The sequence below is a fragment of the Salmo salar genome, chromosome ssa08 (assembly GCF_905237065.1).
Source record: "Salmo salar chromosome ssa08, Ssal_v3.1, whole genome shotgun sequence".
Classification (NCBI taxonomy): Eukaryota; Metazoa; Chordata; class Actinopteri; order Salmoniformes; family Salmonidae; genus Salmo; species Salmo salar.
In genome coordinates, this window is record NC_059449.1 from 8,988,870 (window position 1) to 9,005,162 (window position 16,293).

Here is a 16,293-nt window from a genome sequence, read left to right on the forward strand (position 1 = left end):
TACGGACTCCTCTTTAAATCTGGGTATTCCTCCAAAGCTCCATTGTCCTGAGTCTACACAACTCTGCCAGGACCTAGGATCAAGGGAGATACTAAAGTGTTTTATTACTATATCTCTTGACACAATGATGAAAATAATCATGGCCTCCAAACCCTCAAGCTGCATACTGGACCCTATTCCAACTAAACTACTGAAAGAGCTGCTTCCTGTGCTTGGCCCTCCTATGTTGAACATAATAAACGGCTCTCTATCCACCGGATGTGTACCAAGCTCACTAAAAGTGGCAGTAATAAAGCCTCTCTTGAAAAAGCCGAATCTTGACCCAGAAATTATAAAAAACTACCCCATCATAGCACTGAGACTGCACTTGTGAAGGTGGTAAATGACCTTTTAATGACGTCAGACCGAGGCTCTGCATCTGTCCTCGTGCTCCTAGATCTTAGTGCCGCTTTTGATACCATCGATCACCACATTCTTTTGGAGAGATTGGAAACCCAAATTGGTCTACATGGACAAGTTCTGGCCTGGTTTAGATCTTATCTGTCGGAAAGATATCAGTTTGTCTCTGTGAATGGTTTGTCCTCTGACAAATCAATTGTAAATTTCGGTGTTCCTCAAGGTTCCGTTTTAGGACCACTATTGTTTTCACTATATATTTTACCACTTGGGGATGTCATTCGAAAACATAATGTTAAATTTCACTGCTATGCGGACGACACACAGCTGTACATTTCAATGAAACATGGTGAAGCCCCAAAATTGCCCTCACTAGAAGCCTGTGTTTCAGACATAAAGAAGTGGATGGCTGCAAACTTTCTACTTTTAAACTCGGACAAAACAGAGATGCTTGTTCTAGGTCCCAAGAAACAAAGAGATCTTCTGTTGAATCTGACAATTAATCTGGATGGTTGTACAGTCGTCTCAAATTAAACTGTGAAGGACCTCGGTGTTACTCTGGACCCTGATCTCTCTTTTGAAGAACATATCAAGACTGTTTCAAGGACAGCTTTTTTCCATCTACGTAACATTGCAAAAATCAGAAACTTTCTGTCCAAAAATGACGCAGAAAAATGTATCCATGCTTTTGTTACTTTTAGGCTGGACTACTGCAATGCTCTACTTTCCGGCTACCCGGATAAAGCACTAAACAAACTTCAGTTAGTGCTAAATACGGCTGCTAGAATCCTGACTAGAACCAAAAAATTTGATCATATTACTCCAGTGCTAGCCTCCCTACACTGGCTTCCTGTTAAGGCAAGGGCTGATTTCAAGGTTTTACTGCTAACCTACAAAGCATTACATGGGCTTGCTCCTACCTATCTTTCCGATTTGGTCCTGCCGTACATACCTACACGTACGCTACGGTCACAAGACGCAGGCCTCCTAATTGTCCCTAGAATTTCTAAGCAAACGGCTGGATGTAGGGCTTTCTCCTATAGAGCTCCATTTTTATGGAATGGTCTGCCTACCAATGTGAGAGACGCAGACTCAGTCTCAACCTTTAAGTCTTTACTGAAGACTTATCTCTTCAGTAGGTCCTATGATTAAGTATAGTCTGGCCCAGGAGTGTGAAGGTGAACGAAAAGGCTGGAGCAACGAACCGCCCTTGCTGTCTCTGCCTTGCCGGTTCCCCTCTTTCCACTGGGATTCTCTGCCTCTAACCATTTTACAGGGGCTGAGTCACTGGCTTACTGGTGTTCTTCCATGCCGTCCATGGGAGGGGTGCGTCACTTGAGTGGGTTGAGTCACTGACGTGGTCTTCCTGTCTGGGTTGGCGCCCCCCCTTGGGTTGTGCCATGGCGGAGATCGTTGTGGTCTATACTCGGCCTTGTCTTAGGACGGTAAGTTGGTGGTTGGAGACATCCCTCTAGTGGTGTGGGGGCTGTGCTTTGGCAAAGTGGGTGGGGTTATATCCTGCCTGTTTGGCCCTGTCCGGGGGTATCATCGGATGGGGCCACAGTGTCTTCTGATCCCTCCTGTCTCAGCCTCCAGTATTTATGCTGCAGTAGTTTGTGTCGGGGGGCTAGGGTCAGTCTGTTACATCTGGAGTATTTCTCTTGTCTTATCCGGTGTCCTGTGTGAATTTAAATATGATCTCTCTAATTCTCTCTTTCTCTCTTTCTGTCTTTCTCTCGGAGTACCTGAGCCCTAGGACCATGCCTCAGGACTACCTGGTATGATGACTCCTTGCTGTCCCCAGTCCACCTGGCCGTGCTGCTGCTCCAGTTTCAACTGTTCTGCCTGCGGCAATGGAACCCTGACCTGTTCACCGGACGTGCTTGTTGCACCCTCGACAACTACTATGATTATTATTATTTGACCATGCTGGTCATTTATGAACATTTTAACATCTTGACCATGTTCTGTTATAATATCCACCCTGCACAGCCAGAAGAGGACTGGCCACCCCTCATAGCCTGGTTCCTCTCTAGGTTTCTTCCTAGGTTTTTGGCCTTTCTAGGGAGTTTTTCCTAGGGAGTTTTTCCTAGCCACCGTGCTTCTTTCACATGCATTGCTTGCTGTTTGGGGTTTTAGGCTGGGTTTCTGTACAGCACTTTGAGATATCAGCTGATGTACGAAGGGCTATATAAATAAATTTGATTTGATTAGTAAAGATTGAAAAAACTAAATGGGGCTAGACAGCTTCCTTAAGGACTTCCTGACTCTACCTGGATTATGTCGGAGAGGCTTCGATTAAAGAGCACCCTATGTGTTCTGATAGACAGGTAACTCTTTATCCACATTATAGCATGGGGTGTAAAACCATAACAAGTTTTTCCAGCAGCAGACTATGATCGATAATGCCAAAAGCCGCACTGAAGTCTAACAAAACAGTCCCCACAATCTTATCATCAATTTCTCTTAGCCAATCAGTCATTTCTGTAAATGCTATGCTTGTTGAACGTCCTTCCCTATAAGCGTGCAAAAAGTTTGTTGATTTGTTTACTGTAAAATAGCATTGTATCTGGTCAAACACAATTTTTTCAAAAAGTTTAAGGGTTGGTAACCGACTGATTGGTCGGCTATTTTACTATCATTAATCTTTGTTTCATAGTGTAGTTTCTTCTATTTATTCAATTTAGTAACATGATTTTTCAATAAGTTTGCCAATCGGCTGCGCAGCCAGACTTATTTGCCATTCCTCTTGCCTCATCCCTCTCAACCATACCATTTTTCAATTCCTCATCAATCCAAGGGGATTTAAGTTTTTTGTCATTTTCTTAATGGGTGCATGCTGATTAGCAACTGGAATAAGCAATTTCAGAAATATGTCAAGTGCAGTGTCTGTCTGCTCCTCATTACACACCACGGACCAACAGATTCTTTACATCAATAACATAGGAATCACTACAAAACTTAGTGTATAAGAGGTCATACAATATTAGGCCCAGCCTGTAGGAACTTTGGTTTTCCTAGATATGGCTACTATATTGTGATCACTAGATCCGGATACTGCTTTCAAGCAAATTTCTGCAGCATTAGTAAAGATGTGATCAATACATGTTGATTTCAATCCTGTGCTGTTTGTAACTACCCTGGTAGGTTGACTGATAACCTGAACCAGGTTGCAGGCACTGGTTACAGTCTGAAGCTTTTTCTTGAGTGGGCAGCTTGATGAAAGCCAGTCAATATTTAAATCACCCAGAAAATCTCTGATGGCACATGCATTATCAAGCATTTCACACATTATCCAGATACTGACTGTTTGCACTCGGTGGTCTATAGCAGCTTCCCACCAGAATGGGCTTTAGGTGAGGCAGATTAACCTGTAGCTATATTACTTCATCAGTATATAATATGAGATCCTGCTTCCGACTTGGGACGGAAGCGCGGAGGCTCCTGATCCTGGGTTTGTGACCAGCCGCGTCAGAGGTCCTGGCTCTCCCGCCAGCAAAACCGGACAAATCCATATGTGTTGATTCAAGAATTAAGTATGTTTTGGTTCGACTGATATACAAAACTCAGTCACTGCAATGACACAAAAATGACCAAGTCAGTCAATTTTGTATTTAATTTCAACACCATGGTCATACTGTACACTCAATGTACTTTATTTCACAAAACTATACCTGTAACAAGTAGAATAACTTCTCACTATGGTAACACTTTACATTTTCTGTAAATCTGGTACCCTCGCTTTGATAAAATGAATTGTTGAATACTTCGGAAAAGGTTTAACATTACACATATCTTCACCACTTCATGTCAAGTAAACATGAATTAAGGCACTATAATTTCCTCATTATAAAACACCAGCATCAAACAACATAAGGATGTCACTCTTCATCAGTGAAGCATTTTTACAGACACCATCACACCATCCATCACTATATCATCTACTCTGCCTCATCATACTCATTCTTTCCTCAGTTCACCTCATCCAGTTCCATGTAGAGTACCATAGTAGGAGTCATAATACCCATATAACCTAGCGGTCAAACAAGGAACTTTTCCCAATTGTTTTTTCCCATAGGGGATTTAAGAAACACTTCAAATAAGGGCTGTGTTTCATGTAGGCTTACCTAGGCGTGACGTTTTGATAATGGTGTAAATCTCGAGGACAAGGTGACTTATCAATATATTCGCCTGTATAATATAAATTGGCTACATTTCTTTAAAATTTAAAATTCTGTGAACTGTCTTCTGCTAGTTTTAAATTGACACAAACCAGTTAGCAAAGGTGTCAGCTAGAGATGGCTTTGCAGGGATTTGTAGTCTTGCATGATGTCTACTTTGATGCTAATTAGCATTTTAGAATCAGAGTAAATAGAGCTGAATATATTGATCAAATTCACCTTGTCTGAGAGATTTACATGGTTATCAAAACGTCACCCCAGGATAAACCTCCACGAAACATCTGTACTTTACTATTTCTATTTTTGACAACTTTTACTTTACTACATTCGTAAAGAAAATGTACTTTTTACTCCATACATTTTCCCTGACACCCAAAAGTACATTTTGACAGGAAAATAGTCCAATTCACACACTTATCAAGAGAACATCCCTGGTCATCCCTACTACCTCTGATCTGGCAGATGCACTAAACACAAATGCTTTGTTTGTAGTGTGTCCCTGGCTCTCCATAAATAAAATAAAAAACAACCTTGCGCTGTCTGGTTTGCATAATTTAAGGAATTAGAAATTATCAATACTTAAGTATATTTAAAACCAAATACTTTTAGACTTACTCAAGTAGTATTTTACTGGGTCACTTTCACTTGAGTCATTTTCTATTAAGGTATCTTTACTTATACTCACATATAACTTGAGTACTTTTCCCACCAGTGGTCAGGATCAAAAGAAATATGAAAGGAGCTACAGTGCATTTGGAAAGTATTCAGACCCCTTGACTTTACACTGTTACGTTACAGCCTTATTCTAAAACGTATTAAATAAATCCTAACTCTACACACAATACTCCATAATGACAAAGCAAAAACCGTTTTAGCAAATGTATTAAAAATAAAAAAAACACCTTATTTACATAATTATTCAGACCCTTTGCTATGAGACTCGAAATTCAGCTCAGTTGCATCCTGTTTCCATTGATCATCCTTGATGTTTCTACAACTTGGAGTCCACCTGTGGTATATTCAATTGATTGGACATGATTTGGAAAGGGACACACCTGTCTATATAAGGTCCCACAGTTGACAGTGCATGTCAGAACAAAAACCAAGCAATGAGGTCGAAGGAATTGTCCGTAGCACTCCGAGACAGGATTGTTACGAGGCACAGATATGGGGAAGGGTACCAAAAAATGTCTGCAGCATTGAAGGTCCCCAAGAACACAGTGGCCTCCATAAATATTAAATGGAAGGAGTTTGGAACCACCAAGACTCTTCCTAGAGCTGGCCGCCCGGCCAAACTCAGCAATCAGAGGAGAAGGGCTTTGGTCAGGGAGGTGACCAAGAACCCGATGGTCACTCTGACAGAGCTCCAGAGTTCCTCTGTGGAGATGGGAGAAACTTCCAGAAGGACAACCATCTCTGCAGCACTCCACTAATCAGGACTTTATGGTAGAGTGGCCAGACAGAAGCCACTCCTCAGTAAAAGGCACATGACATCCTGCTTGGAGTTTCCAAAAGGCACCTAAAGGACTCTAGAAACAAGATTCTCTGGTCTGATGAAACCAAGATTGAACTCTTTGTCCTGAATGCGAAGCATCATGTCTGGAGAAAACCTGGCACCATTTTTCAGCAGCAGGGACTGGGAGTCTAGTCAGGTTTGAGGGAAAGATGAAAAGAGCAAAGTACAGAGAGAGATCCTTGATGAAAACCTGCTCCACAGCGCTCAGGACCTCAGACTGGGGGCGAAGGTTCACCTTCCAACAGGACAACGCAGCAGTTGCTTCGGGACAAGTCTCTGAATGTCCTTGAGTGGCCCAGCCAGAGCCTGGACTTGAACCCGATCGAACATCTCTGGAGAGACCTGAAAATACCTGTGTAGCAATGCTCCCCATCCAACCTGATAGCGCTAGAGTGGATCTGCAGAGATGTATCGGAGAAACTCCCCAAATACAGGTGTGCCAAGCTTGTAGCGTCATACCCAAGAAGACTTGAAGCTGTAATTGCTGCCAAAGGTGTTCAACGAAGTACTGAGTAAAGGGTCTGAATACTTATATAAATGTGATATTTCAGTTGATTTTTAATACATTTGCAAAAATTTCTAAAACATGTTTTTTTGCTTTGTCATTATGGGTATTGTGTGTAGATTGAGGGGAAAAATGATTTAAATTATTTTAGAATAAGGCTGTAATGTAACAATATGTGGAAAAAGTCAAGGGGTCTGAATACTTTCCAAATGCACTGTAGGGACTGTATATACAGTATTCCTTAACACAATGTCTGGATGTAATATTCTACCCAGGAATATCCAAATGCATCTGTGGATATTTTCTGATGACAACAAAAATGTATCTTTGTCCTTTGATATAAGTGTTTGTTATAGAGTGGAGTGTTTTTTCTGCTGGTGTAACCTGAGGTAGCTCTTCTCTGAGAACCTCTTCCCGCAGTGCGCACAGGCGAAAGGCCTCTCTCCCGTGTGGACCCTCTGGTGCCTCTTCAGGTCACCAGCCTGGGCGAAGCACATGTGACACTGGGTACAGCTGAAGGGTTTCTCCCCTGTGTGGACCCTCTGGTGCCTTTTCAGGGTGCATGCCTGGGCGAAGCACATGTGACACTGGGTACAGCTGAAGGGTTTCACCCCTGTGTGAACCCTCTGGTGGATCTCCACCTTCTGGGGGCAGCGGAAGCCTTTGTTACAGAACATGCAGAGGAACCGTTTCTCTTTACTTTTGCCTGATGTGGCTCCCACTCCCCGCGCCTTGGCCTTTTGTTCCCTGTGTGAATCGGAAGGCCCCATCGACATGGATAATGGGTCGCGATCCTTGAACGCGTGTAAAGGGGAGTGGGTTGCGACATTTAGATTTGTCTCTAAGTTTTCTCTGTAGTCTAAGAAGTCACTGGTGTTGTCCTGCAAGTGTCCTTCTAAGTGAGTTTCGTATGCATTCCATGTCAGAGAAACGTCGCCCTCCACTTTCACAGTCACCTCATCTACGACCAGACCCTCACCTTTCTTATCTCGGCACCCTTCAGAGTATACACTACTACTGTACTGGTTCCAGTCCACTTTCATTGGATTAGTCTGTGTATCTAATACCACAGGCATGTCACCAGGTATCATCTCTGTCTCTGTAGCGTATGAACACGAGGGATCATTGACAGTCTGTAAAGTGTCACCTGAGTCCCGATGGGACAGAACAGTCCTCGGGCTCAGGTTGCCGTAAAGTAAATACTCTGCGCGTGGAGCAGGTGGACAGCCCAGTCGGTTTATCCCCGTTAAAGTCTTGGTGTCTGTCTCTGACTTGAGGATGGTGTTCAGCGTTCCACTGACCTCCATAATGCTGCATTGGGTCCTGGACTGCTCTTGGGCGGTGGTGGGGTTCTCCGTGGCTACAGGGGGCGCTCCAGCCGCTCCAGTCTGGATGTTTCTGCTGTGCCATGGGTCCTCCTCTCCTTCAGTCATCTCCTGCTTGACCCCAGGACCTGCGTCCTCTGCATCTGCAGACTGACACAAGAAGAGAGGAGGTTGTTACAGGTACATGGGTTGAATTGGATAACAATATCGTAGGGAAGTCTAAAAAGCTCCCTTATGGCAGATAAATAAGGATGTACATGGAAGCTAGTGAATAGCTGAGGGGGGCCTTTCTGAAATAAACTGTCCACATTTCATTTACAAAGTAACTCATGTTTTATATAACACTATTACACTAACCTCTATCATGATAACATGCTGGGTTGAGGTTCCACTCCCCTCATCAACAGTGATTGGTTGGTCATCTCTCCATGTATTTTGTTCTGCTGGCTTCACAGAGATCCTGTGGCCTCCAGTGAGATGTCCTTCACCTGAGAGTGATTGGAGGAAAAGAGGTGGTTAGGTATATTGTATTCTATTGACACTGTGTAGAATTGGCAAGGATGTAAGGTAACACTTATAATTTCTTGGTATACTACTTATTGATTGATGTATTATGTTCCATGCATCACATTGTTTTCATTTAGTAAATAATTGGAAATGCAATAAATCAAGAATCTGGTTAGAATATGATAGTGTCTATGCACAAGATGGGGAATTATTGCATACTATCCAAAAACAGACCAAGACCAAATTCTGGGTAACACATCTGAACACATGCAGAGGGGAACGGGGCGACAAGCACTGAGCTCTATATGAAAGGAGACACCCCGTGCAGCTTCCGACAAAATGTACATTTAGCCTTTCCTCTGTATCGGTCGAGGATCTTGACATTACTGGGATGACTGGCGAGGACGCGCTCTCGCGTTGTCCTGTCTGCTCGGTCCCGTGCCTCCTTAATTTCTAGTTGCTGTAGTTTCCTCCGCAATGCCTTGTTTTCTTTCTGGCTTTGAGTTATTTCCAAACGAAACACTGCATAGTCGTCGTCTACGAGTTTACAGATCTCCGCCACGGCTGCATTCGCTAGCACCTCCATGATGGAGGCTATTTGAGTGTGAAAAACCATACAGTTAGCCATTGTTAGCTAACTTTAGCAGCTAGCTAGCGTTACCTAGTTCACATCTATCAACCAAGTCGTCTCCAATGAAATGTAAATAATACCGGGAGTAAGTATGTGATACTGTGCGGTTAAATTAATCTTATTTTGAGTTCCAGGGTGTTAAACGTCTAACAACAATTAAATTGCTCTTGGTCACTGAACACTTTCGTTTACTAAGGTTTATGGTGTTATGGCGGTCCGCAAACAACCGTTATAGGTGCATGCCGCCACCTACTGTACTGGAGTGTGTAGTCATCACAGTTTACAAACTAAAATAATAAATAAACAAATATTAAGGAAAATCTAAACCTTCCTGCCTTATCCTGTACTACTAAGGAAAAAAAAAAAAAAAAAAAAAGAGCCCTACATGATCTTTGAGTCTTGGTCCACCCACCTTTTAGAGGGCATATACATTCCAGCCCTTGGGCTCACTGTCCCACCTGTTCTGCCACACATGTATAATAATAGCTCTAATCTTACATTTGGCCAATGGAGGCTGGTGGGGGGAGCTATAGGATGACAGACTCATTGTAATGGCTTGAATGTAATGAATTGAATGGTATCAAGCATATGGAAACCACATGTTTAACTACATTCCATTTATTCCATTCCAGCCATTGCAATGAGCCTGTCCTCTTATAGCTCCTCCCACCAGCTTCCACTCTATTTGGCCTCACCTCTACCCAGTGGAGCGGGAATATCAATTATATATAGTTTATAGTTTTAAAGCCCTTTGGCTACCTGGTCTATTACATTCCTGCCCATTCCCAAGTAGACTGGAACCCAGCAAAATCACACTACTACACCCATTCTCACGATTTTACATAACAATATTAATATGCCTACATAGTAGGTCACTCTTATTAGATTTGCCGGATGATAAAACTATTCAATAGAGACGGAATTCCATTTACTTTAGTTTAGTTTTTATTGGCAGACTACAACAAAAAGGTGTATTACCGCCATCTACTGGGTGAGTTAAACTGGGAGACTATTTTTATTTATTTTTTCACTTTTATTTAACCAGGTAGGCCAGTTGAGAGCAAGTTCTCATTTACAACTGCGACCTGGCCAAGATAAAGCAAAGCAGTGTGACACAAACAACAACAGTTACACATGGAATAAACAAGCGAACAGTCAATACAATAGAAAAAATAAAGTCTATATACATTGTGTGCAAATGGTGTGAGGAGGTAGGCAATAAATAGGTCATAGTAGCGAGGTAATTACAATTTTGCAGATTAACACTGGAGTGATAAATGAGCAGATGATGATGTGCAAGTAGAGATACTGGTGTGCAAAAGAGCAGAAAAGTAAATAAAACAATATGGGGATGAGGTAGGTAGATTGGGTGGGCTATTTACAGATTTAACATTTAAGTCATTTAGCAGACGCTCTTATCCAGAGCGACTTACAAATTGGTGCATTCACCTTATAATATCCAGTGGAACAACCACTTTACAATAGTGCATCTAAATCTTTTAAGGGGGGGTTAGAAGGATTACTTTATCCTATCCCAGGTATTCCTTAAAGAGGTGGGGTTTCAGGTGTCTCCGGAAGGTGGTGATTGACTCCGCTGTCCTGGCGTCGTGAGGGAGCTTGTTCCACCATTGGGGTGCCAGAGCAGCGAACAGTTTTGACTGGGCTGAGCGGGAACTGTGCTTCCTCAGAGGTAGGGAGGCGAGCAGGCCAGAGGTGGATGAACGCAGTGCCCTTGTTTGGGTGTAGGGCCTGATCAGAGCCTGAAGGTACGGAGGTGCCGTTCCCCTCACAGCTCCGTAGGCAAGCACCATGGTCTTGTAGCGGATGCGAGCTTCGACTGGAAGCCAGTGGAGAGAGCGGAGGAGCGGGGTGAACCCAGATGGACTGTACAGCTGCAGCGATCGGTTAGCTGCTCAGATAGCTGATGTTTATAGTTGGTGAGGGAAATATAAGTCTCCAGCTTCAGCGATTTTTATTTTTTTATTTTTTTTTTGCAATTTGTTCCAGTCACTGGCAGCAGAGAACTGGAAGGAAAGGCCGCCAAAGGAGGTGTTGGCTTTGGGGATGACCAGTGAGATATACCTGCTGGAGCGCGTGCTACAGGTGGGTGTTGTTATCGTGAGCTGAGATAAGGCGGAGCTTTACCTAGCATAGATTTATAGATGACCTGGAGCCAGTGGGTCTGGCGACGAATATGTAGAGAGGGCCAGCTGACAAGAGCATACAAGTCGCAGTGGTGGGTGGTATAAGAGGCTTTGGTAACAAAACGGATGGGGGGGGGGTTGTCAATGAAAATAGTGGTAACCATTTGATTAATTGTTCAGCAGTCTTATGGCTTGGGGGTAGAAGCTGTTAAGGAGCCTTATGGTCCTAGACTTGGCGCTCCGGTACCGCTTGCCGTGCGGTAGCAGAGAAAACAATCTATGACTTGGGTGACTGGAGTCTCTGACAATATTATGGGCTTTCCTCTGACACCGCCTATTATATAGGTCCTGGATGGCAGGGAGCTTGGCCCCAGTGATGTACTGAGCCGTACGTACTACCCTCTGTAGCGCCTTACGGTAAGATGCCGAGCAGTTGCCATACCAGGTGGTGATGCAATCGGTCAGGATGCTCTTGATGGTGCAGCTGTAGAACTTTTTGAGGATCTGGGGACCCATGCCAAATCTTTTCAGTCTCCTGAGGGGTAAAAGGTTTTGTCGTGCCCTCTTCCGACTGTTTTGGTGTGTTTGGACCATAATCATTTGTTGGTGATGTGGACACCAAGGAACTTGAAACTCTCGATCCGCTCCACTACAGCGCCGTTGATGTTAATGGGGGCCTGTTCGGCCCGCCTTTTCCTGTAGTCCACGATCATCTCCTTTGTCTTGCTCATACTGAGGGAGAGGTTGTTGTCCTGGCACCACACTGACAGTTCTCTGACCTCCTCCCTATAGGCTGTCTCATCGTTGTCGGTGATCAGGCCCACCACTGTTGTGTCGTCAGCAAACTTAATGATGGCGTTGGAGTCGTTTGGCCATGCAGTCATGGGTGAACAGGGAGTACAGGAGGGGACTACGTACACTCCCCTGAGGCAGACGTGTTGTTGCCTACCCTTACCACCTGGGGGGCAGCCCGTCAGGAAGTCCAACATCCAGCTGCAGAGGGAGGTGTTTAGTCCCAGGGTCCTTAGCTTAGTGATGAACTTTGTGGGCAATATGGTGTTGAAAGCTGAGCTGTAGTCAATGAACAGCATTCTCACATAGGTGTTAATTTTGTCCAGGTGGGAAAGGGCAGTGTGGAGTACGATTAAGATTGCGTCATCTGCAGATCTGTTGGGACGGTATGCGAATTGGGTCAAGGGTATCCGGGAGGATGCTGTTGATGTGAGCCATGACCAGCCTTTCAAAGCACTTCATGGCTACCGACGTGAGTGCTACGGGCGGCAATCATTTAGGCAGGTTACCTTCAATTCCTTGGGTACAGGGACTATGGTGGTCTGCTTGAAACATAGGTATTACAGACTCGGTCAGGGAGAGGTTGAAAATGTCAGTGAAGACACTTGCCAGTTGGTCCGTGCATGCTTTGAGTACACGTCCTGGTAATCCGTCTGGCCCCGCGGCTTTGTGAATGTTGACCTGTTTAAAGCTCTTGCTCACGTCGGCTACCGAGAGCGTTATCACACAGTCATCCAGAACAGATGGTGCTTGCCTTAAAGCCAGCATAAAAGGCATTTCGCTCGTCTGTTAGGCTGCTCGCGTCTGTTAGGCTGCTCGCGTCTGTTAGGCTGCTGGCGTCTGTTAGGCTGCTCGCGTCTGGGTTTCCCTTTGTAGTCCGTAATAGTTTTCAAGCCTTGCCACATCCGACGAACGTCAGAGCCGGTGTAGTAGGATTCAATCTTAATTCTGTATTGACGCTTTGCTTGTTTGATGGTTCGTCTGAGGGCATAGCGGGATTTCTTATAAGCGTCCAGATTAGTGTCCCGCTCCTTGAAAGCGGCAGCTCTTATGCTATTATGCTAAATTAATCACTTTATTATCAGCAAGCTGGAGAGGTTACAACAAACTCTGCACACCGTACAGGTCTATCAGAAGCTCCGTTGAGGCGGTCCCAGCAGTTGTCTAATGTACGGCTATACACAGACAAGTTATATTTGCATGATTTAGCATAATTAATTAATCACTACCGGTGGCTCGCACATGTGACTGCCCAATACCTCACGAGGCTTTCTCTCTCTCCAAGTTGAGATCTTGAAACTGAGATACCTCGGTTGTTCCCATAGCAATATACTGGGCGTTCTGCCAAGTTGAGGAACAGTGATAGTGAGGATTCCTCCATACACGATCAGTCAGTCACCTGCATGAATCTTTCTAATTAGTTATTAGAAAGTAGCATTGATTTGATAAATAAACATAACATTTCCCTCACATTGGCATAATAGCGCAAAGGGTGTGGTTAAATGAAAAATGTATGCGCGCTGTTCTTGGAATTATGGTACTGCTTATCACATTACACATCAAATCTCCTATGATCAGTATCTTTCTGAGAGCAGATTTGAGAGCAGATTTGTTTAGAAAAGAACAGTGTGTTAGCAAGAATAGAGTAGAAAATAATGAATGACTTTATTCCATCTACCTCACCTCAGTAAGGTAAATATTCAACTATACTTGTTCTAGCCTGGGTTTACTGTCTCTCTAAAACAGCTATTAACCAAGGGTTAATGTGGAATATGTGGTCAATTACCCTCTTACCCCAAGACATTTCACATGATAACTATAATATGTCAGCTAAAGAATGGTTCCCAGATATCCCATGTGTAAATCTCAATTCACACTGCTATGATGTCTCCCAATTGTGAACACTCCTATGTTTGATAAGGTAACTCAGGAAGGAGAAGCTCTTGTAACATAGCTTACACTTGAAGGGCCTCTCCTTGATGTGAATGTTCTGGTGCTTCTTCACATAGTTCACCTCAGCGAAGCGCTTCCCACACGTGGGGAAGGCGTATGTATTGTCTGCATCCATCCTAATGCTCCCATGTTGTGACCCAATGACACCAGAGGAGGTAGCAGAAGCAGCCACCACCCTCAGGTCGTTAGTCTTTGAGCTCCCACCTTGACCTCTTGCCATTGTTTGGGTGTTGTTGGGATTGTGTGCTGTGTTATAGGCTAGGTACCTCTTGTGGTGAATACCCATCCTGACCCTGTTTATATTGGTGGGGTAGCTGAGGAAGGCTAGACCCAGGTCCAGGCTTTTATGAACCCAGTTACCAGGCATTAGACGAGACTCTGAAGGAGAAGACAGACTTCCCGAAAGACTACTGTTGTGGAAATTCTTACACAGGGACACTCGAAGTCAATCTTAAATGAATCATTATTTATTGTCAGCGCGCTGGAGAGGTTCCAACAAACTTCGTAAAGTATTCAGACCCATTCACTGTTTCCACATTTTGGTACATTACAACCTTATTTTAACATTGTTTAAATTATTTTCCCCCTCATCAATCTACACACAATACCCTATAATGACAAAGCAAAAACAGATTTTTGATTTTTTTGCAAATGTAAAAAAAAAATACTGAAATATCACAGCCAATAAGTTTTCAGACCATTTACTCAGTACTTTGTTGAAGCACCTTTGGCAGCGATTGCAGCCTCTAGTCTCTGACCTTACAAGCTTGGCACACCTGTATTTGGGGAGTTTCTCCCATTCTTCTCTGCGGATCCTCTCAAGCTCTGTCAGGTTGGATGGGGAGCATTGCTGCACAGCTATTTTCAGGTCTCTCCAGAGATGTTTGATCAGGTTTAAGTCCAGGCTCTGGCTGGGCCACTCAAGGATATTCAAAGACTTTTCACGAAGCCCCTCTTGCGTCTTAACTGTGTGCTTTGGGTCGTTGTCCTGTTGGAAGGTGAACCTTCGCCCCAGTCGGAGGTCCTGAGCACTCTGGAACAGGTTTTCATCAAAGATCTCTATGTTCTTTGCTCTTTTCATCTTTCCCTCGATCCTGACTAGTCTCCCAGTCCCTGCCGCTGAAAAACATTCCCACAGTATGATGCTGCCACCACCATGCTTCACCGTAGGGATGATGCCAGGTTTCCTCCAGATGTGACACTTGGCATTTAGGCCAAAAGACTTCAATCTTGGTTTCATCAGACCAGAGAATCTTGTTTCTCATGGTGTGAGCGTCCTTTAGGTTCCTTTTGGCAAACTCCAAGCGGGCTGTCATGTGCTTTTTACTGAGGAGTGGCTTCTGTCTGGCCACTCTCATTCAGGCCTGATTGGTGGAGTGCTGCAGACATGGTTGTCCTTCTGGACGGTTCTCCCATCTCCACAGACAAACTCTGGAGCTCTGTCAGAGTGACCATCGGGTTCTTGGTCACCTCCATGACCAAGGCCTTTTTTGCTCAGTTTGGCCGGGCGGCCAGCTTTAGGAAGGGTCTCGGTGGTTCCAAACTTCTTCCATTTAAGAATGATAGAGGCCACTGTGATCTTGGAAATCTTCAATGCTGCAAACATTGTTTGTTACCCTCCCCCATATCTGTGCCTCAACACAATCCTGTCTCAGAGCTCTATGGACAATTCCTTCGACCTCATTGCATGGTTTTTGCTCTGACATGCACTGTCAACTGTGGGACCTTATATAGACAGGTGTGTGCCTTTCCAAATCATGTCCAATCACTTGAATTTACCACAGGTGGACTCCAGTCAAGTTGTAGAAACATCTCAAGGATCATCAATGGAAACAGGATGCACCTGAGCTCAATTTCGAGTCTCATAGCAAAGGGTCTGAATAGTTATGTAAATAAGGTATTTCGGTTTTTATATTTTTTTAATTAGCAAAACATTCTAAATACCTGTTTTTCGCTTTGTCGGTATGGTGTGTAGATTGATGAGGAAAAATAATGCTGTAACAAAATGTGGAAAAAGTGAACGGGTCTGAATACTTTCTAAATGCACTGTCAGGCAGTTGCAGATTTGTTATTAGCGGGTGCAGGTGACCCACGCACCACTAGTTGTCACCAAATTAGCTAATGTCATAGCAGTGGCGGTCGGTGCCGTTTATGATGAGGGAGGACGTTTTTGTTTTTCATGAGCATGGCCTTATTTCTATTACAGCAAATTGGATGACTGTCATTCAAATTCCATTCACCCAGTTCAATGCAACATTGATAGATTTAGGCTATTACATGATACTCACATTTTCCCTATACAGTGGGGGAAAAAAGTATTTGATCTCCTGCTGATTTTGTACG

At 43.9% G+C, this 16,293-nt stretch overlaps 3 protein-coding genes across 4 annotated transcripts in view; 1 reads left to right on the top strand and 2 right to left on the bottom strand.

Moving 5' to 3' along the window:
• Nucleotides 1-16,293, top strand: part of LOC106610073 (zinc finger protein 214) — an 844,054-nt gene that overhangs the window by 641,073 nt on the left and 186,688 nt on the right. The window lies entirely within an intron of this gene.
• LOC106610081 (zinc finger and SCAN domain-containing protein 2) overlaps nt 1-16,293 on the bottom strand; it is a 482,712-nt gene that overhangs the window by 135,668 nt on the left and 330,751 nt on the right. The window lies entirely within an intron of this gene.
• LOC106610103 (oocyte zinc finger protein XlCOF8.4-like) lies at nt 6,648-9,266 on the bottom strand. Its single transcript, XM_014209272.2, has 3 exons — nt 8,776-9,266; nt 8,281-8,411; nt 6,648-8,073 (listed from the first exon to the last, which is right to left on the bottom strand). Exons 1-3 carry the CDS (start codon nt 9,056-9,058, stop codon nt 6,949-6,951), a joined length of 1,539 nt encoding a protein of 512 aa, XP_014064747.2. The 5' UTR covers nt 9,059-9,266; the 3' UTR covers nt 6,648-6,948.

What these genes read in the sequence shown, in the direction of transcription:
- LOC106610103 (XM_014209272.2), bottom strand. Translation starts at nt 9,058, where the DNA reads ATGGCTAACTGTATGGTTTTTCACACTCAAATAGCCTCCATCATGGAG. An exon ending in ATACAGAGGAAAGGCTAAAT is followed by an intron (nt 8,412 to 8,775) that starts GTACATTTTGTC and finishes AATCACTCTCAG; the next exon opens with GTGAAGGACATCTCACTGGA. An exon ending in AGCATGTTATCATGATAGAG is followed by an intron (nt 8,074 to 8,280) that starts GTTAGTGTAATA and finishes TTCTTGTGTCAG; the next exon opens with TCTGCAGATGCAGAGGACGC.